This window comes from Leuciscus leuciscus (genome assembly GCF_965113295.1).
Source record: "Leuciscus leuciscus genome assembly, chromosome: 10".
NCBI classification, from domain to species: domain Eukaryota; kingdom Metazoa; phylum Chordata; class Actinopteri; order Cypriniformes; family Leuciscidae; genus Leuciscus; species Leuciscus leuciscus.
In genome coordinates, this window is record NC_138734.1 from 20,029,937 (window position 1) to 20,040,103 (window position 10,167).

Sequence of the window (10,167 nt, forward strand, 5' to 3'; positions counted from 1 at the left end):
GGAACTAGTAAAGTCAACGTAAAGCAAGGTAAGAAACAGCGCAGCAAACGCTTACGAGCATTGTCAGGAGTTTTCCTGCATTTAAATTTTTGGGGCGGCCGAAGATTTTTGTCCCGCCAAAGCCGTCTCGATTTTTGTCCCGCCAAAGCCTTATTTGATCGGTAAGTGATGTAGAATATAGAATGACTGCTGCGCCTGACCTGACAGGGCGATAACGAGCAGAGAGAGCCCCGGCCGCGCGCGCGCACTCTCACGTCTTCAAACAACACGTCGAGCGCTGTCTTGTGCTCTCTCACTCGCGCATATTAATCAAAGTCAATTGAACCGTTAAGCAGAACTAAATTAATATTAATATTACTAAAGTTACCGGGTACCGGACATTTTCTCACTGGTTCCCAACTCAACATACACACGCACACACATCTGTGTAACTGTCATTGTACCATAACCAACGTCAGCTTTGCTTAATCTCATCTCATCCCATCTCACCAACAGTTTAATACTGTTACTCGTACATCCAAAACATCGTATTTTACGTCGCGGACTTAAAAAAAACAAAAACAAAAAAAAACAGACGCAAAAAAACCCAACAACTAATGAATCACTCAATTCTCATTGGCTACCCGCCAATGTGGCAGGTAGATTGACAGTTTTACCCGCCAATTGCAAAATTCACCCGCATTTGGCGCGTGGTCGGGTGTTAATTGCAGGCCCTGCTTGTACCTGATCGAGAGAACAAATCCTGAACGTCTTTCACTCTGTCTGTCCGTTGGAGTTTTTTCAAATTGTGCGCGCGGATAAAATACATTCTAACGTGAAACGTACTCGGTTACTAACGTAACCTCGGTTCTCTCTAGAAGAGGGAACGAGTACTGCGTAAGATATCTTACGCTCGGGGAAAATCCTTTTTCCGCGAGATATTGAAGCCAAAAATTATCCTTAATTTTGTAATAATGCAAAACGCGTTGCGGCAGCATGCAGACATAGGCGAGGCAGCTCGCGCGCCTATTGGCTGCTCTGCGGCAACTGCAGCAGCCTATCGAGCGAGGCCTGGCGTGACGCCAGACCCAATCAGGGCACTTTGCGCCCGCTGCGTCACGTCCCGCCGAAATGGGGGTGGTCTAGGCCTATAAATACCGCTCGCAGGCAGCTATTATCTGGTTTTTCATCATCGAAGCAACCAGAGCGTGTGCATGCACGGCAAGATACGCAGTACTCGTTCCCTCTTCTAGAGAGAACCGAGGTTACGTTAGTAACCGAGTACGTTCTCTTACGAGAGGTCTCTCGTACTGCGTAAGATATCTTATGCTAGGGGACCCAATGCAAAACGCCGTGCATGCTGAGATCTGACACCAAAGACCCAAGGGCGAAAGCCCCGGGGTACATATAGTGCACAATCACTCAGGGAACTCACAGGGAGTCCGGGAAGAGGGAGGGGCGAAGCCGCACTCTTCCACATATGGCAGCGTTGCTTAGTGAATTTCATCATACAGACAGGGCGGGGTACGGCCTGAACTGATGGGGGAATGTGGGTCTTACACAGTTTGCCCAGGCACATCTCGTGCTGCTACTTTTCACTGTCGAACATTGAGCTGTGCTCAGTAGACGCAGCATTCTGAGCTGATAGCATCAGGTCAGATAATACTGGTAAACTTAGACCGACAGCAGCCTGGCCTGCAGGGCGGGAACCTCTAGGTTATAGAACCTTATAAATGTAGACGGGGAGGCCCAGCCTGCCGCCATACAAATATCTTGCAAGGCAATCCCACTTGACCAGGCCCACGAAGAGGCCATGCCTCTCGTGGAGTGCGCTCTGACACCCAACGGGCACTGCATGCCCTTGGAGGCGTATGCCAGCGCTATAGCATCAACTATCCATCTGGATAGGCTCTGTTTCGACGCGGCTAGTCCCTTAGAACGTCCGCTAAACAAAACAAAGAGCTGCTCCGTCTGTCTGAAAACAGATGAGCGAGACACATAAGCTCGTAATGCCCTGACTGGGCAAAGGAGGCTTGCGTCTCTTTCCTCATCAGGGACCGGTAGGGCTGACAGGGAGATAACCTGCGCCCTAAACGGTGTGTTGAGGGATTTTGGAACATAACCGTGCTTAGGTTTGAGTATAACTTTTGAGTCATTAGGCCCAAACTCCATGCACGCCGCGCTCACAGAGAGCGCGTGTAGGTCCCCTATGCGCTTCACTGAAGCGAGAGCCAGCAGAAACACAGTCTTGAAAGACAGGTGTTTCAAATCAATTGACTGTAAAGGCTCAAATGGCGCACCTTTCATGGCTTCCAGAACCGTAGAAAGGTCCCATACGGGGACTGAGGGAGGTCTGGGAGGATTCAGTCTCTTAGCCCCTCTAAGGAAGCGGATGACTAAATCGTTCCTTCCTATTGACTGACCAAGCGTTGTTCCTGAGAACGCTGCTATAGCCGCCACATAAACTTTGAGCGTGGAGGGGGCCCTGCCCTTATCCAACAGCTCTTGTAGGAAGGAAAGCACCTCCGTCACACCACAGTCTGTGGGTGACACACCACGGGCTGTGCACCAGCCCGAAAACACTGACCATTTCGAGGAGTAGAGCCGTCTCGTAGACTGAGCACTAGCCTGTGTGATCGTGTTTAATACTCCTTTAGGGAGTCCAACATGTACCCGTTGATGGCCCAGACATGAAGGGACCATAATTCCGGGTGAGGATGCCAGATCGAGCCGTGGGCCTGTGAGAGGAGGTCTCTCCTCACTGGTACTGGCCACGGGGCAGTACTTGCTAACTGCATCACGACTGGGAACCAAGGTTGGTTTTCCCAGAACGGTGCCACCAGCAATACTGAGCATCCTTCTTCCCTGATCCGCTCTATCACCTGAGGCAGGAGAGAGACGGGGGGAAAAGCATAGAGCGGGCGGTGGGGCCACACATGGGCCAGCGCGTCCCTGCTCTTGGAGAAAAATTCCGGACAGTGAGCGTTTTCTTGAGACGCGAACAGGTCTACTTCCGCTCTGCCGAATTTCTTCCACAGCAGTTGGACTGTCTGTGGGTGTAGAGACCATTCGCCTGCCGGAACATTGTTCCTGGACAGTCTGTCTGGTCCTATATTCAGGAGCCCTGGCACGTGCGCTGCTCTGAGCGAGCGCAGGTTGCACTGAGCCCATACCAGGAGGCGTTCTGCCAGCCTGTACAGGTTCCTGGACCTGAGGCCGCCCTGAAAATTTATGTAGGACACCACAGACATGTTGTCCGAACGGACCAGGACGTGGCGTCCTTTTATTTGGGGACAAAAACTCTTGTCTTGTCTACTGCCAGCATTTCAAGGCAGTTTATGTGCAGGAGCTTCTCCCGTTCCGACCACTGGCCGAAGAACGGTCTGCCCTCGAGCAGCGCTCCCCATCCAGAGGTGGACGCGTCCGTGGACACCACTTTCACCCTCGAGGAAGTCCCCAGGCTTACACCTGATTGGTACCAGTCGTTCGCTCTCCAAGGTTTCAGAGCTGTGACGCACTTCTGATTGACCCTGAGGCGAAGCAAACCGGATGCCCACGCTCTGCGTGGGACTCGCGCTTTCAGCCAAAACTGCAGCGGGCGCATGCGGAGCAGGCCCAGCTGGAGCACTGATGATGCTGAGGCCATGAGACCTTGCATCTTCTGAAATTTCTTGAGCGGGACAGACGCGCCGCAGCGGAACGAGTTCGCTGTGCGCTGAATGTCTACCGCGCGCTGTGGTGATAGTCGCGCTATCATGGACAGCGAGTCGAATTCTGTGCCCAGGAAAGATATCTTCTGACTGGGTGACAGAGAGCTCTTCGCCCAATTGACACTGAGACCCAAATTCTCGAGGTGATCGAGTAAAACGGTCGTGTGTTCTATGAGCACTGAGCGAGATTGCGCTAGAATCAGCCAATCGTCCAAATAGTTCAGTACTCGCATGCCTCTCATTCTGAGGGGTGCGAGTGCCGCATCCATGCACTTCGTAAATGTACGGGGTGCCAGGGATAAACCGAACGGCAGGACTGTGTACTGATATGCCTGGCCCTCGAAGGCGAATCTCAAATATCGCCTGTGACGTGACGCTATCTGTATTTGAAAATACGCGTCTTTCAGATCTATTGACACAAACCAATCTCCTTGGCGAATCTGCACAAGGATTTGTCTGGTCGTGAGCATCCTGAACTGTCGCTTCACAAGCACTCTGTTCAGTTGCCTTAGATCTAGTATGGGTCTGAGACCCCCGTCTTTTTTCGGTACCAGGAAGTATCTGCTGTATAGCCCTCCTTCGCTCTGAACTTGAGAGAGAGGCTCTATGGCCCCTTTGCTCAATAGTTTCGCCACTTCGGCTCGAAGTAAATGTGCTACTTCTGTTTTTACCGTGGTCTCGACGCGCGCCGCATAGCGGCGAGGGCGTCGGCGAAACTGTAGCGAATAGCCTCTTTTTATAATGTTCAGCACCCACTTCGAAACCCCGGGCAGCTTTGCCCATGCGTCTGCATGGATAGCTAGGGGTTGAATACGAAGCGCGCTCCGCTCGCTCAGCGATGGAGAAGCTTCGGCGTGCTGTAACACAAGCGTCGCGCTCGTGACATTTGAGGCATGGGGCGCGCTGATAACAGCGGGCAGATTGCCCGCGCTCGACTCCTCTGCGGTGGTCAACCGCGAGGGGGAGGGCTGGGTGGTTCCCGTGGGAACTGTCATGTCTATGTGTGGATGTGGGCGCGGGACAGCGGGCACATTTATCACACCGAAAGCATCGTTCGCTTGAGTGAAGCGAATGCACGTTGGTTTCGTTTTTACAGAAACCGTGAGACATGCATAACGTGGTGTTAGTGGGCACTGGGTAGTGGGCACATTCACCATGTTTGAAGCGCAACCGATCTGAGTCGGTTTTATGTGCGCGAGCCCTGTGTGACAGGCTGTGCTTGTGTGTAGAGATGGGCACTGGGCAGTGGGCATTCTTACTACACATGAGACACCATCGGCCGTGGCCGGGACACCAGAAAATACACTCTTTTGGGGATTTATCTGGGTAGCCGTGAAAACGGCATTTGTGTGCAGGCAAGCGGGTGACAGAACCGGCTTGTTGGCTGCAGAAAACACTGGAACAGTCACATTTGCTGGAACTGGACGAGCGAATAGCTTTGGTGTGAGTCCGGCCGCAGCGGGACTTGAACACCGTCGTTTTCCTAGACGTGCTAGGACGACTTCTGGGCCTCGGGCTTCACCGTAATCCTAGGTCGCGGGCCGTGCACGGCGGGGCGGCGACCGGATGAGCGGGAGCGCGGTCTCGCGCTTCGGGCCTGGCGGCGCTGCGAAGTGGAGGCAGTGGACGGTGGCTGTGGCTGTGAGCTCTGAGCAGACGGTTTCGCACGGCCTGCTGCAGAGCTGGAGCGCTTCGGGAGGAAGTGCTTCATAGCCTGTGACGCTTTCTGTACCTCTGCGAATCTCTCCGCAAAATCCTTGAAGGAGGATCCAAAGAGGCCTGTGGCGGAAATCGGGGCGTCGAGGAACGCGGTGCGCTCGGACTCGGCCATTTCCGAGAGCGTCAGCCAAAGATGTCTCTCGGTCACAGTGAGAGAGGCCATATTCCGTCCAATGACCTGCGCTGCAGACTTAGTAGCACGGAGAGCGAGGTCCGTGGCACTTCTTAAGTCCGGCACGCAGATCGCGTCAGGTCCTTCCTCATCCAGCTTACGGAGGAGATCGGCCTGGAAGATCTGAAGCGTAGCCATGGTGTGCAGCGCTGACGCAGCTTGCCCGGCGGCGGAGAAAGCGCGGCGGAGCAGGCTTGACGTCGTGCGGCAAGCTTTAGAGGGTAGGGCCAACTTAGCGCGCCGTCCAGCGGAGGGCGGACATAAGTGGGCCGCTATCGCCTCTTCGACCGGCGGCAGCGGAAGGTATCCTTTGTTCTTGGCATCGTCAACTGCGGAGAATGCCAAAGAAACAGCAGGACGCACTCTAGCTGAATAGGGGGCGTTCCAGGACTTAGCGACTTCTTCGTGTAACTCAGGAAGAAAGGGCGCTGGTCTGGACGCAGGCGAAGCGCGCTCCCCAGGCAGGAAAAATCCATCCAGCCGGTTGTGAGCGGGCTGCTCGGGCGAAGACCACTCGAGGCCGAGGCTCGCCGCGGACTGTGCGAGTACTCGCATGAGCTCCGTCTCGATGGACGCTCTCTTGCCTGACGATGTGCGGGCAGGGGGCGCAGAATCCTCAGAGCCCGCCCAATCCTCACTGCCTGACGCCAGGATAGAGCAGGAATCATCCTCTCCCAGCAGGGCTTCCTCATCAGCGATGTCGACGGAAGCGGCGGCAGACGGCGGCCGCTGTCCGTCAGGAAGAGAGGCTGACGAAGCCGGGGAAGCAAGCGGGCGAGCTTTGGCGGCTGGGGGAAGGTTCCGGGACCCGCTGGGCACGGCGCTTTTTACGGCGCGACACCGCGGCGGGCGGGGGAGCAGTCTCAGCGAAGAAGGCCAGGCGAGTCCTCAGAGTCGCCATAGTCATCAGCTCGCAGTGAGGGCAGCCACCGTCAGCGAGCGCGAGAACTGCATGTTCCTCACCCAGGCAGGAAACGCAAACCACGTGGCGGTCCCCTTCGCTGAGTGTGGCTCTGCACGAGCCGCAGGAAGGCATCTTGAAAAAGACGCTAGCTCTTTTAGAATGTGTGTCGCAGCAGTGACACACACACACAAACAGAGTACAGAGTAATAGAAAGGATATGAGCGCCGGAAAGCGCAGCAGGAAGGCAGGAAGGCAGGAAGGCGGCGCGGCCAGCGACTTCAGTGACTCGTCCCGCTGAAGGTGCTCTCTCTCAGACGGCTCCAGCTCCAGTGATGCGTGTGCTTCGCTTGAAGGATGAAAAATCAGATAATAGCTGCCTGCGAGCGGTATTTATAGGCCTAGACCACGCCCATTTCGGCGGGACGTGACGCAGCGGGCGCGAAGTGCCCTGATTGGGTCTGGCGTCACGCCAGGCCTCGCTCGATAGGCTGCTGCAGTTGCCGCAGAGCAGCCAATAGGCGCGCGAGCTGCCTCGCCTATGTCTGCATGCTGCCGCAACGCGTTTTGCATTATTACAAAATTAAGGATAATTTTTGGCTTCAATATCTCGCGGAAAAAGGATTTTCCCCGAGCGTAAGATATCTTACGCAGTACGAGAGACCTCTCGTAAGAGAACGCAGTCTATGCGTGAAACATGTTAACGTTGGCCGGCAGAAGTGCGATCATGGTTTTCCTGATGCTAAATCCAGCCTTGGAGAATATCCTTTCTAATCGTGTACATCCACACTTTAGATTTTCTTATCCCAGACATTGTTAAAGATTTAAATCCTTGCCGCGAAGACGCTCCTCTGTCGGTCACGGATTGAAAGTGAAACTTAAATCTGTCACGGGGTGTTTGGATTTATTCACGCACGTTAAAAAAATATTTATTAAAAGCTTCTTTCTTTGCACATTTTTATATTGGCCTACAGCATTATCATAATAGGCTGAATATTAACGTATTTACATAAAAGCTAGTTCTATGTGAAATCAGACATTGAGCGCCCTCATATAGCCAAAGTGGCATGTGTAGTGTAACCAACAGAACACTAGAGGGCACTCCTGTGCAGAAAAGGTTATATGGTTGTATTGAGTAGAATAAGAATAAAGGGATGTTCAATAACAGAGCGGTTTGCGTGTCCTGATGTTTCACCTCAGAGTTTAAGATATAACCATCTGTTACATGGTGTCAGAAGTGGTTCCCACAACCTGAAAAGAATGAAATAAAGAATTGAGGGAGAAAAGAATGCGATGTTGCACACGGACTGCAAGAACAAAGAGAATTGAAACAGTGCTCAAGTGCAATTGAGAACGGGCCAGTGAAAAGAAAAGAAAACGATCATCGGAGCAGTGCGCTCGAGATTAAGAGTAAGTGAACAGTCAAAATATGGATCAGATATTTCCACTGACACCTTCGGGAAGTTTCAACTTCGACGAGCCCAGTTCATGGCCACAGTGGATGCGCCGCTTTGAACGATTCAGAGTAGCATTGGGCCTTGCAGAAAAACCCTCCGCCTACCAGGTAAACTCTCTTCTTTACATTATGGGGGAGAAAAGTGATGATATATTAAATACATTACCCCTAAACGAGGAAGAGAAGAAGAGTTATGAAGAAGTCAAGAAGGCTTTAAGTGAGCACTTTATTGGCAGACACAATGTTATTTATGAGAGAGCAAAATTCAACAGCAGATTTCAACAGCCTGGCGAATCAGCAGAGAGTTTTATCACGGACGTGTATAAGCTTGCGGAACACTGCAAATATGGCGACCTTCATGAGGAAATGATCAGAGACCGTATTGTAGTGGGCATAAGAGATGCAAAGCTCTCAGAGAGACTGCAACTAGATGCAAATTTGACATTGTATAAAACAATAACTCAGGTCAGACAAAATGAGGAAATAAAACGTCAGCAGCCAATAATAAGACGAGAAAAGTCTGAAGTAAAAGAAGTTAACGTTGATGCAGTCGTAACAAAGAGAACATCTAAAGCAAAAATGACATCGCAAAAAGCAGAGGGGACAGTGGAGAGAACGCAAAGTTTTTACAATGCGGCTCATAAACCAAAACAGATGGATTCCTGCAAGAGATGCGGAAAAAGTCCACAACACCCATGGAAATTGTGTCCAGCTAGAGAAGCGGAATGCAGAAAATGTAGGAAAAAAGGACATTTTGCTACAGTATGCCGGTCAGTTCAAAGACTCGAAGCAATCGTTGACAGTTCATATGATGAGTCTGCATTCTTGGGAACAATCCAGACCCAAAAACAAGAGAATATGTGGCAACAGAAAATACTGGTGAATAAAGAACCAATCACCTTTAAAATAGATACAGGTGCAGCAGTCACAGCTATTCCAGCATCTTTGTATTCAGCTGAAAAGCAAGGAAAACTCAAAGATTCCAAAAAGAAGATCCTGGGTCCTAACAGTACTCCATTGAAAGTGATGGGTACGTTTAGTGCATGCCTGCAGAAGGACAAAAAGAGAATTTGGCAGGATATATATGTTGTAACGGATCTAGTGATGCCGCTGCTTGGACTGCCTGCAATTCAAAGCTTACAGTTACTGCAACAGGTAGCCAACATACACAAACCTGGAGAGCAGTACAAGGCAATGTTCCCCAAAGTTTTCTCGGGACTCGGAAAATTAGAGGGCAGCTACAAGATCAAACTGTCGGAAGGAGCCGTCCCGTATGCTCTATCAGCCCCACGACGAGTACCACTGCCGCTCGTGGAGAAAGTAAAACTGGAACTCCACAGAATGGAAGAAATGGGAGTCATTCGACGAATCGAAGAGCCTACTCCCTGGTGCGCGGGTATGGTTGTCGTGCCAAAACCGAATGGCAATATCAGGATTTGCGTCGATCTCACACGGTTGAACGAGAATGTGTGCAGAGAAAGACACATACTGCCAGCTGTGGATGAGACTTTAGCACAGCTAGAGGGAGCAGCTGTGTTCTCCAAATTAGATGCCACATCTGGGTTCTGGCAAATACCCTTGCATGAAGACTCCGAGCCTCTAACAACATTCATTACACCCTTTGGGAGATACTGCTTTCGGCGTCTTCCTTTTGGGATATCTTCGGCCCCGGAGCATTTCCAGCTCAGAATCTCTCAGATCATTGCAGGAACGACTGGAGCTCTTTGTCATGCAGACGATGTCCTAGTGTTTGGAAAAGAACAAAAAGAACACAATGAGAGACTGTGTGAGGTGCTGAAGAAGTTTGAAGAAGCAGGACTAACACTGAATGATAAGTGTGTCTTTGCTGTCGATAGAGTGAAGTTCCTAGGCCATACCATAAGTGCTCAAGGGATCGAAGCAGACGAGGACAAGATTAAAGCCATCCTCAACATGCCTGAGCCAGAGAATGTGGAAGGTGTGAGACGTTTCATGGGAATGGTTAACTACGTCGGGAAGTTTTCACCTCATCTGCCGACTCTCACAAAGCCACTGAGAGACCTGTTAAGAAATGACAACACCTGGACATGGGATGCACAGCAGAAAGAAGCGTTTGCAAAAGTAAAGAAAGAACTCAGCTCACCAGCTATACTAGCACAGTATAGTCCGAACAGCGAGACTGTAGTTTCAGCCGACGCTTCATCTTATGGTCTAGGCGGGGTGCTCATGCAGAAACAAAAAAATGGTGAGT

The 10,167-nt window shown here is 51.4% G+C and overlaps 1 protein-coding gene across 1 annotated transcript; it reads right to left on the reverse strand.

The window, feature by feature from the left end:
- Positions 1–1,197: 1,197 nt before the first annotated feature.
- Positions 1,198–6,461, reverse strand: LOC309508493 (uncharacterized protein). Its single transcript, XM_082183144.1, has 2 exons — positions 5,587–6,461; positions 1,198–1,592 (listed from the first exon to the last, which is right to left on the reverse strand). The coding sequence occupies exons 1-2, from the start codon at positions 6,133–6,135 to the stop codon at positions 1,575–1,577; spliced, it is 567 nt and encodes a 188-aa protein (XP_082039270.1). The 5' UTR covers positions 6,136–6,461; the 3' UTR covers positions 1,198–1,574.
- Between the last annotated feature and the right edge of the window lie 3,706 nt (positions 6,462–10,167).

What these genes read in the sequence shown, in the direction of transcription:
- LOC309508493 (XM_082183144.1), bottom strand. Translation starts at nt 6,135, where the DNA reads ATGCGAGTACTCGCACAGTCCGCGGCGAGCCTCGGCCTCGAGTGGTCT.